This window comes from Schistocerca cancellata, chromosome 6 (genome assembly GCF_023864275.1).
Source record: "Schistocerca cancellata isolate TAMUIC-IGC-003103 chromosome 6, iqSchCanc2.1, whole genome shotgun sequence".
NCBI lineage: Eukaryota > Metazoa > Arthropoda > Insecta > Orthoptera > Acrididae > Schistocerca > Schistocerca cancellata.
Window position 1 is genome coordinate 395,954,693 of NC_064631.1, and position 15,152 is coordinate 395,969,844.

At 44.8% G+C, this 15,152-nt stretch overlaps 1 protein-coding gene across 1 annotated transcript in view; it reads left to right on the plus strand.

Moving 5' to 3' along the window:
- The window catches only part of LOC126191344 (eEF1A lysine and N-terminal methyltransferase homolog), a 70,927-nt gene that overhangs the window by 16,416 nt on the left and 39,359 nt on the right, over window positions 1–15,152 (plus strand). The window contains exon 5 of the mRNA XM_049932183.1: window positions 12,221–12,483. Coding sequence (XP_049788140.1) covers window positions 12,221–12,483 — 263 coding nt within the window. The remainder of the gene's footprint in view (window positions 1–12,220; window positions 12,484–15,152) is intronic.

A 15,152-nucleotide genomic window follows, 5' to 3' on the forward strand; every position in this document is an offset into this window, starting at 1 on the left:
ACTGGAACTGAACTTCCTTCCATTCACTATACACTGCAGTGAATCCTACATTGCCCCATTTACAGAGTGGGAGCTCCTCAGTGCCCTTGCACATTGCCCCAACACATCTCCTGGGCCCGATCCCATCCACAGCCAGATGATTAACCATCTCTCATCTTGACTACAAGCGACATCTTCTTGTAATTTTCAACCGGATCTGGTGTGATATAGTCTTTCCATCACAATGGCGGGAGAGCACTATCATTTCGGTGCTCAAACCTGGTAAAAACCCGCTTGATGTGGATAGTTATCGGCCCATCAGTCTCCCCAATGTTCTTTGTAAGCTGCTGGAACATATGGTACGTTGGCAGTTGGGTTTGGTCCTGGAGTCACATGGCTTACTGGCTCCATGTCAGGGTGGCTTCTGCCAGGGTCGCTCAACCACTGATAATCTTGTGTCCATCGAGTCTGCCATCTGAACAGCCTTTTCTAGACTTCAACACCTGAGTGCCTTCTTTTTTACTTACGTAAAGCATACGACACGACTTGGCGACATCATATCCTTGCCACGCTGTATGAGTGGGGTCTCCGGGGACCACTCCAGATTTTTTATCCAAAACTTCCTGTCGCTCTACTTCCCCTGTCTAAGCTGGCGACACCCATTGTTCCACCCATATCCAGGAGAATGGAATGGAGTCCCGCAGGGCTCTGTATAGAGTGTGTCTCTATTTTTAGTGGCCATTAACGGTCTAGCAGCAGCTGTCGGGCCCTCCGTCTCACCTTCTCTGTATGCAGACAACTTCTGCATTTCTTACTGCTGCTCCAATACTGTTGTTGCTACGCAGCACCTCCAGTGAGCCATCCACAAGGTTCAGTCATGGGCTGTAGCCCACTGCTTCCAATTTTCAGCTGCAAAGTCGTGTGTTATGCTATGCACTTCTGTCGGTGTCGTGTCGTTCATCCAGAACCTGCATTTTACCTTAATGACAATCCACTCAATGTAGTGGAGGCTATCAATTCCTAGGAACGGTTTTCAACACTCGATTGACTTGGCTCCCTCATGTTCGTCAGCTTAAGCAAAGTGCTGGCAGCACATCAATGCACTCCATTGCCTGAGCAACACCAATTGGGTGCAGATCGCTCTACACTGCTGCAGCTCTACAGAGCCCTTGTCCAATCCCGAATTGCTAAGGGAGTGTGGTTTATGGTTCGGCAGTGCCTTTAGCTTTGCATTTACTCGACCATGTGCACCACTGTGGGGTTCGATCAGCGACAGGAGATTTTAGGACGAGTCCGGTGATAAGCGTACTGGTGGAGACTGGTGTCCCAGCACTGTGGATCAGACGTGTGCAACTACTTGCCAGTTATGCAGCACACATTCATAGTTCCCCTGAGCATCCAAATTAAGGTCTCCTTTTTCCGCCCATGGCAGTCCATCTCCCGCACCAGCGGCCCAGCTCGGGGCTAACGATTGCGGTTCTCGTGTGGTCCCTTCTCTTCAAACTGCAGTCTTCCCTTTTACCACCACTACTTGTGATCTGTTCACGTACGCCTCCGTAGTGCACACCTTGGCCACAGCTTCATGTGGACCTTTTGCATGGCCCTAAGGACTCCGTTAACCCCGCCGCTCTCCGCTGTCACTTCCTCTTGATTCTTGACGTGTTCCGGGGCTCTGAAGTAGTTTACACCGACGGCTCAATGGCTGATGGTCGCGTAGGCTTCGCATATGTTCATGGAGGACATATTGAGCAGCACTCCTTGCCGGTTGGCTGCAGTGTTTTCACTGGAGAGCTGGCGGCCATATCTTGTGCTCTTGAGTACATCCGCTCATGCCCTGGCGAGTCATTTCTCCTGTGTACTGACTCATTGAGCAGCCTACAAGCTATCAACCAGTACTACCCAAGTCACACTCTGGTAGCGTCCACTCAGTAGTCCATCTATGCCCTGGAACAGTCCCGCCGTTCCGTGTTGTTTGTGTGGACCCCGGGACACGTCGGAATCCCCTGTAACAGTCTTGCCGATAGGTTGGCCAAACAGGCGACACGGAAACCGCTTCTGAAGATAGGCATCTCTAAAGCTGACCTGCTTTTTGTCTTGCACCACAGGGTTTTTCGGCTTTGGGAGATGGAATGGCATAACTGCATGCACAACAAACTGTGTGTAATTAAGGAGACTATGAATGTGTGGAAGTCTTATGTGCAAGTCTCTCACAGAGAATCAGTTTTCCTCTGCCGGCTCTGCATTGGCCAAACGTGGCTAACGCATGGTAACCTACTCCGTCGCGAGGACCCGCCTCAGTATCGCTGTGGCTCCCAAATGACAGTTGTTCACCTCTTGCTGGACTGCCCACTTTTAGCTGCTCTGCGGCAGACTTTTAACTTTCCCAGCACCCTGCCTTCGGTGTTAGGCAACAGTGCCTCCACAGCAGCTTTAGTTTTAAGTTTTATCCGTGAGAGTGGGTTTTATACTTCTATGTAGATTTTAGTGCATGTCATTTGTCCCTGTGTGTCCTCCACCCTAGTGCTTTTAGGGTGGAGGTTTTAATGTGTTGCAGAGTGGCTACCTTTCCCTTTTTATTCTTGTGGTTGGCCAGACACTGTAATCTGCTTTCATGTTTTACTCTCTTCTGTTTCTAGCATCTCTGTTTTCTTGTCCTCTTTTGTTCCTTTTAGTGTTTGTTGCCTTCCCTTTGTTCTTGTGGCTTTTCCTTTCTTTCCGTTTTGTGTTATATGTTTCGTCCATTTTATTCTCACACTTGTGGCATTGTTTTATTAGGAACAAGGGACCAATGACCTCGTAGTTTGGTCCTTTCTCCCACCTTTAAACCAACCAAACCTGCCCTCTTGATGGTTGGGGACTTCCCTCCCTGTTGTTCCCGCACCACCTACCTCAGGAGCACTGCCCCCCAACCATCGCGGACACCAGTCCCCACTTGTTAGTTGGAGAAGCGTAAGTTTTTCCGGCTCATCTCACTAGGAAGGGGGGTCCCTTGAGCTCCCTTCCCTGGTTTCTGCTAGTGGAAAAAATGACAATCATCAGTGGCGGAAGTTGAAGTGCCCAAAAGCAGCTGGTTGTAGGGCTTCATGATCATCCTCAGTCCCTGAGACTGAAACAGTGAAGCCCTCCCAGCCAGAGAAACCCAAGGAGCAGCAAGAGAAACCCAAAAACAAGACCCCCAAGACCAAGCGAATTGCAGTGGCACCCAGACCAATGCTACCTACAAGCTCTGTGTCTGAGGATGGGGTGGAGATTCTGGAATCTGCTGAGGACCTAGATCTCACTGGACCCTCAGATACAATGGATATAGACTGCTCAGGAAATAAGTCGGTGGCGGCAGGTGACCTGGAGGCGTAAACTTCTTCGTTGAATGCTTGATGCCTTCCCAGCCTCACGATTACATTATCCTCCAGCGGAATTGAGGCGGTTTTTTCCACTGCCTGGCTGAGCTCTGCCTGGCTGAGCTACGGCACTGGTTACACTTTACACCTGCTTTCTGCGTTGACCTCCAGGAAACCTGGTTCCCGGCAATGCAGACCCCTGCCCTTCGCAGCTCCAGCGGGTATTACAAGAACCGTAGTGAATATAATAGTGTGTCAGGTGGAGTTGTCTATGACCTGAACTTAGTATGTAGTGAGCCTGTGCCCTATCGCACCCCTCTTGAAGCTGTGGCTGTCAGGACATGGATGATGCAGGAAACAACTCTCTGCAACATATATCTTCCTCCAGATGGTGCGGTACCCCTGAACGCATTGCCTGATTGCTCAACTCCCTAAGCCTTTCTTACTTTTGGGAGGTTTTAACACTCGTAACCCCTTGTGAGGTGGCACTGTGCTTGCTGCCAGAGGCAGAGATGTCGAAATGTTACTGTCTCAGTTCGACCTATGCGTCTTAAATACCGGGGCTGCCACATATTTCAGCATGGCTCAGGGTAGTTACTAGGCCATCGATTTATCACTTTGCAGCCCAGGACTTCTCCCATCTATCCACTGAAGAGCACATGATGACCTGTGTGGTAGTGACCACTTCCCCATCTTCTTGTCACTCCCCTGGCATCATGCACATGGTCACCTATTCAGATGGACATTGAACAAAGCAGACTGGGTAGCCTCCACCTCTTCTGTCACCGTTGAAACTCTACCACATCGTGCCATCGATGTCGTGGTTGAACAGGTATGGTACCATCGATGTTGTGGTTGAACAGGTAACTACAATGATCGGAAAATGTAATCCCTCATTCTTTGAGGTTCCCCCGGAGAAAGTCGGTACCTTAGTGGTCGCCGGAAGTTGCTGGGGCAATTAAAGAGCATTGGCGAGCTCTATAGGACATTAGCAGCACCCTTCCCTAGAGCACCCAATAGCGTTTAAATGGCTCCCTGCCTGCATTCCCCAGCTTATCAAACGGCGGAAACAGGAATGTTTGGAGAGGTAAGTCTCAACCATTGGGTGCCATACATTACCTTCCCAAGTCTGGATGAAGATCAGACGTGTTTTTGGGTACCAGACCCCAACAACTGTCCCAGGCATTACCATCAATGGCGTGTTGCCTACCAACGCAAGCTCTTTGCTGAGCACTGTGCTCAGGCCTCTGGATCAGAGAATTACCCCCCAGCCTCTTGCATTCTCTAATGGCAGATGGAAGGGAAAGTTCTCTTGTGCACATTGCCCCAACACAGCTCCTGGGCCAGATCGGATCCACAGTCAGATGCGTAAACATCTCTCATCTGACTACAAGCAACATCTCCTCATCTTAAAACTGGATCTGATGTGATGGCATCTTTCCATTACAATGGTGGGAGAGCACCATCATACCATTGCTCAAGCCTGGCAAAAACCCGCTTGGTGTAGATAGCTATCTGCCCATCAGTGTCACCAACGTTCTTTGTAAGCTGCTAGAATGTATGGTGTGTCAGTGGTTAGGTTGGATCCTAGAGTCATGTAGCGTACTGGCTCCAAGTCACAGCAGTTTCCACCAAGGTCGCTCTACCATTGATAATCTCGTGTCCCTCGAGTCTGCTATCTGAACAGCCTTTTCCAGATGCCAACACCTTGTTGCTGTCTTTTTTGATTTACAGAAAGTGTACGACACCACCTGGCGACATCATATCCTAGCCACATTGTACGACAGGGGTTTCTGAGGCCCACTCCCTTTTTTTACCCAAAATTTCCTGTCGCTTCGTACTTTCTGTGCCCAAGCTGGTGCATCCCACAGTTCACCCATATCCAGGAGAATGGGGTCCTGCAGGGCTCTGCGTTGAATCTATCTCTATTTTTAGTGGCCATTAACAGTCTAGCATCAACTGTAGGGCCATCTGCCGCACCTTCTCTGTATGCAGACAACTTCTGCATTTCGTACTGATCCACCAGTACTGGTGTTGCTGAGCGGTACCTACACAAGGCGCAGTCGTGGGCTCTAGCCCACGGTTTTCGGTTGCAAAGTTGTGCGTTATGCACTTGCGTCGGCATCGTACCGCTCATCCAGAACAAGAACTTTGCCTTAATGACGATCCACTCACTATAGTAGAGATGTATTGATTCTTGGACTGGTTTTAGATACCCAATTGACTTGGTTTCCTCACCTTCGTCAGCTGAAGTGGAAGTGCACATCAATGCCCTCCGCTGCCTGAGCAACACCAACTGGGATGCAGATCACTCTATGCTGCTGCAGCTCTACAGAGCCCTTGTTCAATCCCACCTTGACTATGGGAATGTGGATTATGGTTCGTTGGCACCCTCAGCATTGCGTTAACTCGATCCAGCGCACCACTGTGGTGTTCCGACTAGCGACGGGAGCTTTTAGGATGAGTCCAGTGACCAGTCTCCTGGTGGAGGCTGGGACCCCTACATTGGAGGTTAGGTGTGCACAACTGCTCGCCAGTTACACTGCACATGTTCATAGTTCTCCTGTGCATCCGAATGACCGTCTCCTTTTCCCATCCACAGCAGTTCATCTCCTGCATCAGTGTCCCAGGTCAGGGCTTACAATTGCAGTTCGTGTCCAATCCCTTCTATCTGAACTGGAGTCCTTGCCTTTACTACCTCTCCTTCAGGTCCATTCACGTAGACCTCCATGGTGTACACCTAGGCCGCGGATTTGCCTGGACACACATGGCCCTAAGGACTCAGTTAACCCCGCGGCTCTCCGCTGCCACTTCCTGTCGATTCTTGACATGTACCGAGGCCATGAAGTGGTTTACATCGACAGATCAATGGCTGATGCGCAGGTCGGCTTCTCGTATGTCCATGGAGGACGTATTGAACAGCATTCCTTGCCCAATGGCTGCAGTGTTTTCACTGCAGAGGTAGTGGCTATACCTCGTGCTCTTGAGCACATCCATCCCTGGGGAGTCGTTTCTTCTGTGTGCTGTCTCCTTGAGTAGCCTACAGGCTATCGACAAGTGGTACCCTCGTCATCCTTTGGTACCAACCAAAGAAGTCCAGCTATGCACAGGTATGGTCCAGTCGTTCAGTGGTGTTTGTCTGGACCCCAGGTCATGTCGGAATCCCAGGCAACAGACTTGCCGACAGGCTGGCCAAACAGGCTACACGGAAACTGCTTATGGAGATCTTCTCTGAACCTGACCTGTGTTGTGTGTTATGCCACAGGGCTTTTCGGCTTTGGGAGACCGACTGGCCTATCAATATGCACAAGAAACTGCATGTCAGTAAGGAGACTACGAATGTGTGGAAGTCTTCCATGAGGACCTCTCGCAGGTAATCAGTTCTCCTCTGCTGGCTTCGCTTTGGCCATACATGGGTAATGCATGGTCACCTTCTTCGTCGCAAGGACCCACCTCAGTGTTGCTGTGGCTCACAAACGATGGTTGTCCATCTCTTGCTGGACTGCCCACTTTTAGCCGCTCTGCAGGGAACTTTTAACTTTCCCAGCACCCTATCTTCGGCACCTTTAGTTTTACATTTTATTCGTGTGGGTGGGTTTTATCATTTGATCTAAGTTTTCGTGCATGTTCTTTATCCCTGTGTGTTAGTGCTTTTAGGGTGGAGGTTTTAATGTGTTGCAGAGTGGCTGGCTTCTCCTTTTTACTCTCATGGTCAGCCAGCCACTGTAATCTGCTTTCTTGTTTTACTCTCTTCTAACTGTTTCTAGTGTGTCTCTGTTGCTTTCTTGTCCTCTTTTGTTCCTTTTAGTGTTGATTACCTTTTCTTCATTCTTGTGGTTTTTTCTTTCTTTCCGTTTTGTGTTGTACGTCTTGTTTGTTTTATTCTTACCCTTGTGGCATTGTTTTATTCGCAACAAGGTACCGATGACTAAGCAGTTTCGTCCCTTCCCCTGTCTTTCAAACCGACCAACCAACCAGACATTTCCCTTCCCTCTCTATTCGTGTGTTTCATCATAATATGACCATCTACTCTCATTTTCTTTCCAGATAGGGTCCCTTTCATCCTGGTTTCTGAGTGACCTGCCCTTCTCTTTTAACCTTCCCCAACCAATTCACCTCTTCTCCTCAAGGGAAGAACTACTATTTCTGAAAACAAGGAAGTGTAGTAACCTTTACTTTTGTGTGTCTTATGGCAGTACTATACATGTCACATCCTGAAGGTAAGTAATGGCCAGAATCCTGTCTTATAATGCTAATTTGTAGTTATGTTGTCAGATGTTTATTTTTGCCTTGTATTCTTTTTGCATACATTTTAGCATCTTGAGTGACTCTGACACCACCTTTACAACACACATTCAACTTGAGGATATCTGTTGCTTTTATTGGCACTTAGTTTATAATCTAACAATTTTCTCTCTTTGTTATTTTCCTTTACATTCATTTTTGTCAGTTAGACAGTGCAGTTGAATAAGTGTTCGACTGCATTTTTTGACAGAATTATGAAAATGATAGATTACTACTCGCCATATGGTGAAGATGTTGAGTCGTAGACAGGTAAAACAAAAAGACCACTTTTTGTTGTGCCTGTCTGTGACTCAACATCTCCGCTATATGATGAGTAGCAATCTATCCTTTCCATAATTTTGCTATTCCATTGTTTTAATTTTATATTTGTCATATTGTAATAGGGGGAGACTTCAATCTACCAGGTATAGAATGGGATAGTCACACAATCAGAACTGGAGCCAGGGACAGAGACTCCTGTGACATTATCCTGACTGCCTTGTCCGAGAATTACTTCGAGCAGATAGTTAGAGAACCAACTCGTGAAGCTAACGTTTTAGACCTCATAGCAACAAATAGACCGGAACTTTTCGACTCCGTGAATGTAGAAGAGGGTATCAGTGATCATAAGTCAGTGGTTGCATCAATGACTACAAGTGTAATAAGAAATGCCAAGAAAGGAAGGAAAATATATTTGCTTAACAAGAGTGATAGGGCACAAATCGCAGAATATCTGAGTGACCACCATCAAACGTTCATTTCTGAGGAAGAGGATGTGGAACAAAAATGGAAAAAATTCAGAAACATCGTCCAGTACGCCTTAGATAAGTTCGTACCGACTAAGGTCCAAAGCGAGGGGAAAGATCCACCGTGGTATAACAATCATGTACGAAAGGTACTACGGAAACAAAGAAAGCTTCATCATAGGTTTAAGAGTAGTCGAATCATAGCTGATAAGGAAAAGCTGAACGAAGCGAAAAAGAGCATAAAGAGAGCAATGAGAGAAGCATTCAACGAATTCGAACATAAAACATTGGCAAACAATCTAAACAAGAACCCTAAAAAGTTTTGGTCATATGTAAAATCGGTAAGCGGATCTAAATCCCCTATTCAGTCACTCGTTGACCACGATGGCACCGAAACAGAGGACGACCGAAGAAAGGCAGAAATACTGAATTCAGTGTTCCGAAACTGTTTCACTGCGGAAAATCGTAACACGGTCCCTGACTTCAGCCGTCGCACGGACGCCAAAATGGAAAATATTGAAATAAACGATATCGGAATTGAAAAACAACTGCTATCACTTAGTAGCGGAAAAGCATCCGGACCAGACGAGATACCCTTAAGATTCTACAGTGATTATGCTAAAGAACTTGCCCCCTTTCTATCAGCAATTTATCGTAGATCGCTGGAAGAACGTAAAGTACCTAGCGACTGGAAGAAAGCGCAGGTCGTTCCCATTTTCAAGAAGGGTCATAAATCAGATGCGAATAATTATAGGCCTATTTCGCTTACGTCAATCTGTTGTAGAATAATGGAACATGTTTTGTGTTCTCGTATTATGACGTTCTTAGATAATACAAATCTCCTTCATCATAACCAACATGGATTCCGCAAACAGAGATCATGTGAAACTCAGCTCGCCCTATTTGCCCAAGAAATTCACAGTGCCGTAGACACTGGCGAGCAGATTGATGCCGTATTCCTGGACTTCAGGAAGGCATTTGATACGGTTCCGCACTTACGTTTAGTGAAAAAAAATACGAGCTTACGGAATATCGGACCAGGTTTGTGATTGGATTCAGGATTTCCTAGAAGAAAGAACACAACATGTCATTCTTAACGGTTCAAAATCTGCAGATGTAGAGGTAATTTCGGGAGTACCGCAAGGAAGCGTGATAGGACCTTTATTGTTTACAATATACATAAATGACTTAGTTGACAACATCGGTAGCTCCGTGAGGCTATTTGCAGATGACACTGTTGTCTACAAGAAAGTAGCAACATCAGAAGACTCGTACGTACTCCAGGAAGACCTGCAGAGGATTAATGCATGGTGCGACAGCTGGCAGCTTTCCCTAAACGTAGATAAATGTAATATAATGCGCATACATAGGGGCAGAAATCCATTCCAGTACGATTATGCCATAGGTGGTAAATCATTGGAAGCGGTAACGACCGTAAAATACTTAGGAGTTACTATCCGGAGCGATCTGAAGTGGAATGATCACATAAAACAAATAGTGGGAAAAGCAGGCGCCAGGTTGAGATTCATAGGAAGAATTCTAAGAAAATGTGACTCATCGACGAAAGAAGTAGCTTACAAAACGCTTGTTCGTCCGATTCTTGAGTATTGCTCATCAGTATGGGACCCTTACCAGGTTGGATTAATACAAGAGATAGACATGATCCAGCGAAAAGCAGCGCGATTCGTCATGGGGACATTTAGTCAGCGCGAGAGCGTTACGGAGATGCTGAACAAGCTCCAGTGGCGGACACTTCAAGAAAGGCGTTACGCAATACGGAGAGGTTTATTATCGAAATTACGAGAGAGCACATTCCGGGAAGAGATGGGCAACATATTACTACCGCCCACATATATCTCGCGTAATGATCACAACGAAAAGATCCGAGAAATTAGAGCAAATACGGAGACTTACAAGCAGTCGTTCTTCCCACGCACAATTCGTGAATGGAACAGGGAAGGGGGGATCAGATAGTGGTACAATAAGTACCCTCCGCCACACACCGTAAGGTGGCTCGCGGAGTATAGATGTAGATGTAGATTTAACAAACCAACTGATAATCTACGTATGTTTCATTAATTTAGGCACTTCTTAAACCACAGAGACTGTCACTATGCGTATTGCGCATGCTACATTAGTCCTTAGTGTAAGCGCCTTTTTACCTTTGTGGCCATATCTTTTATCTTTCACAATAAAAATTTCCTTATTACCATAACGTTTTGTATTTCTCATATACAGGGTGTTACAAAAAGGTACGGCCAAACTTTCAGGAAACATTCCTCACACACAAATAAAGAAAAGATGTTATGTGGACATGTATCCGGAAACGCTTAATTTCCATGTTAGAGCTCATTTTGGTTTCGTCAGTATGTACTGTACTTCCTCGATTCACTACCAGTTGGCCCAATTATAGGAAGGTAATGTTGACTTCGGTGCCTGTGTTGACATGCGACTCATTGCTCTACAGTACTAGCATCAGTACGTAGCATCAACAGCTTAGTGTTAATCACGAACGTGGTTTAGCAGTCAGCGCAATGTTTACAAATGCGGAGTTGACAGATGCCCATTTGATGTATGGATTAGCACGGGGCAATAGCCATGGCGCGGTACGTTTGTATCGAGACATATTTCCAGAATGAAGGTGTCCCGACAGGAAGACATTTGAAGGAATTAATCGGCGTCTTAGGGAGCACGGAACATTCCAGCCTATGACTCGCGACTGGGGAAGACCTAGAATGACGAGGACACCTGCAATGGACGAGGCAATTCATCGTGCAGTTGACAATAACCCTAATGTCAGCATCAGAGAATTTGCTGCTGTACAAGGTAATGTTGACCACATCAGTGTATGGAGAGTGCTACAGGAGAACCAGTTGTTCCCGTACCATGTACAGCGTGTGTAGGCACTATCAGCAGCTGATTGGCCTCCACGGGTACACTTCTGTGAATGGTTCATCCAACAACATGTCAATCCTCATTTCAGTGCAAATGTTCTCTTTACGGATGAGGCTTCATTCCAACGTGATCAGATTGTAAATTTTCACAATCAACATGTGTGGGCTGATGAGAATCTGCACACAATTGTGCAATCACGTCAACAACACAGATTTTCTGTGAACGTTTGGGCAGGCATTGTTGGTGATGTCTTGATTGGGCCCAATGTTCTTCCACCCACGCTCAATGGAGCACGTTGTTATGATTTCATACGGGATACTCTACCTGTGCTGCTAGAACATGTGCCTTGACAAGTACGACACAACATGTCGTTCATGCACGATGGAGCTCCTGCACATTTCAGTCGAAGTGTTCGTACGCTTCTCAACAACAGATTCGGTGACCGATGGATTGGTAGAGGCGGACCAATTCCATGGCCTCCACGCTCTCCTGACCTCAACCCTCTTGACTTTCATTTATGGGGGCATTTGAAAGCTCTTGTCTACGCAATCCCGGTACCAAATGTAGAGACTCTTCGTGCTCGTATTGTGGACGGCTGTGATACAATACGCCATTCTCCAGGGCTGCATCAGGGATTCCATGTGACGGAGGGTGAATGCATGTATCCTCGCTAACGGAGGACATTTTGAACATTTCCTGTAACAAAGTGTTTGAAGTCACGCTGGTACATTCTGTTGCTGTGTGTTTCCATTCCATGATTAATGTGATTTGAAGAGAAGTAATAAAATGAGCTTTAACATGGAAACTAAGCATTTCCAGACACATGTCCACATAACATATTTTTCTTCCTTTGTGTGTGAGCAATGTTTCCTGAAAGTTTGGCCGTACCTTTTTGTAACACCCTGTAGATATAAAATATGTATATAAAAGTTGCCAAGACCTTAGTTTTAATGACAAAATGGGCACAATTTTCTACAGGTTCTGGAAGTATGCTTTACTTGTGAACAAATTCAGAGAGTAAAGACACAATCAGATGTTGTTATTGCTGTGAGGTCTGTGCAGCAATCGGCAATGGTGTGTGCCCGATTGAGTCGTGGCACTGTTGCAGGCCATGGTGAAGTATCTTTAGATTTGCATCGACCTAATGAAGATACACCACGTTATACTGTTTATGTACTGGATCAGCCATACTCGAGAGAGACCAGTCGTCGCTTCGCAGCTTTCATTGTACCACAAGGAAGGTAAGTGAATATTAAGGCCTGTACAATGTATTAAAGTATTGTTTACACGCTACTGAGACATGCCTCAATCCCATGTACGTGTCTGCCTTCAAAGCTAGCGGAAAGAAAGGTTACTGTCAATTTAGAGTACTCACAATTGTGCGTGCATGAACTGTGTGTGTACACTTAAGTCTGCCACCTTACTACATTCTCAGTGGGTGTTAGGCTGCATGCACAATAAAATTGTGGAGTTGATTTGTTTGTGTGTGTGCATACCATTTATTTGAATTGTCTGCACTTTGGGTAGGTAAGAGCACTTAAAACAGCCCTCTCTGGAATTCCTCTGTCTTTGCAGTTCTTAATTTTTGAAATTTGTGACAAATGTCTCACTGAACACTTCTGCAAATTCAACTCCTCTTATTTGTTCTTAAAACCAAAAATATCTTGCTACAGTGTGAAAGACATTGCCTCCCAGTCACCCTATGTGGAATGTTCTTATTTAACTTTTCATTCATTCTTTGTTTTTGTATTGTTTTCTCCTTCTGGTGCTTGATATTTGATTTCGTAATTCATTGCAATCTTAGATAAGTGTAGCGACTTTTACCATGTGGTTGACTAATGAGTCACCATTCCGTTTTTCTCATTTAGTTCATGTTAAGAATCTTCGGGAAAAAAACTTTTCTATTCTGGATTTGCAGATTTTCTTTTGCATGTTGCTAGGAACCTGAAAAATTTGCATTTGTGATAAATACAGATAAAGATGCAAATTCTGTCTCATAATGCAAATTCATGATTAAATGCTATTTCATAGAGGATTGTGTCCAGATGAGCTATTTTATCTGAGATAAATCTGCATGTACTGGGAAATATTGAAAAGTAACATATTTTTGGTTACTGGTATTTCACATATGCCGAAGCCCAATTTGGAAAGAGAGAGTGTAAGAATGCCTTTGGAAAATAGAATGCATAAATGCAACTAATCAGTGCACTTGTAAGTTACACTCTGGTCCCGTATAAACCGTAGGAGGTCGAATGGTCACTGTAAGGTACATGCTTCATATAGCCACATAGGTTTCACCCCGTAGTACCTAGCATTTTAGAACAAAGCAACCCATTTTTATGGGGTATTTTGAACCACAGTTGTGTAAGATTCTAGTAGAGTTTGGGCCTAAACCACCTCATTAGCAATGTTGCCAACCTTGACAAGTAATAGTGATGTAGCTGTTACTGAATGCTTTGTACTGCGTATGACTCATTTTTTGCATATTTTAATATGAGTGAAGACTCTTAACACTCACAACACCAGAAAGGATTGGTGATTCTTGTGACCCTGTGTCAGTTCTGCTATCACAGAAACACACAACATGACCGTCCTGCAAGAGTGAGGCGCGGCTTCTACACCTGCACCATTTCTTTACCCTCAGGTGATCAGTGTTTTCATTTGTTAACATTTGTGGGAGACTGCCAGCTTTGTATTATCTGCACTATAGCAATTGGAAAAAAAAGCTCTGTCAATGTATTTTGCCTGCATTGAGTCTTCCTGTAAAGCTAGCTAAGACTTAGTTGGTTCTATGTGTAGCATTGTCAAGGACAGGCCACACAGCTGTGAGTGCCCACAAAATGTTCCTGAAATAAGCTAATCAGGTCTTATGCTATATATACGAAATTTATGTTCTGCATGTATTGAAGTTATCAAACTGGGTGGGAATAGGAAAAATAATATCAAGAAACTCCTTAAAACACACGAAAAATAGAAGATATAGTTTTAACGCAAATAGTTGTCAGTTTCTTAAAAAAAATCATGTGAAGCTTATTCCATTCTATGATGGGCTGAGGTACAGCAACAGACCTCCACAATTGTATAAAAAGAGACAGTCTGTTGCAGAGTTATTTTTATTGCAAATAATGCATTTTGCCTGGTTAAGCTTCTTCAGATTTTCTAAATGAAAAGGAAAAAGCAAGAGTGTAACTGTACAAAATTACAGGGGGGAGGGCATAGTTCTGAGCTGCACAAAACTTTTTTAAAAAATTACTTTAAAAAATTTAAAAAAGCAAATTAACACTAATGAAAGGCTATCAAAACAACACATATAACCGGCTGATGGGGCATTTAATCAGGACTATAGTAATAAACCATCTAAAGGAAGAACTGTCGAACAAGATACACTGAAACAAAACTGAGTTTATACACTTAAGATGATGAAAACCAAGTATAAGTCTCTTGATCGCCTTTATTGTTTTAACAGCAACATTTATTTTATTATATTTCTTAACCTTAGTCTGTTTTTTGACTTTTTATCCTATGTGCTCTCACGCATTTTAGTTAAGATGCTGTGTTTTGCCAGTAGCCACTTATTCTTATAGTCTTATGCCTGGATTTGTTTAAGTTTCACTGACACTAGTGCCTTCTGTTGTTTTTGTCCCACTAATATGAGCGACGTGGTTTCCCTGTGCACTCTATTTTCAATGTGGCCATCTATTAGACTGTTTAGTCACCTGATATCCAGAACATTCAGTGAGTATTTGGCTCTAAATTGCTTTTCACCTGGTGGCTCTGACTGTTTTAAGATATTTTCTGTTACATTATTTGTCTGTGCCCCTTCCCCTGTTTATGCACCAAGTGAGGTAGCGCAGTGGTTAGAACACTGGACTCGAATTTGGGAGGACGACAGTTTGAACCCGTGTCTGGC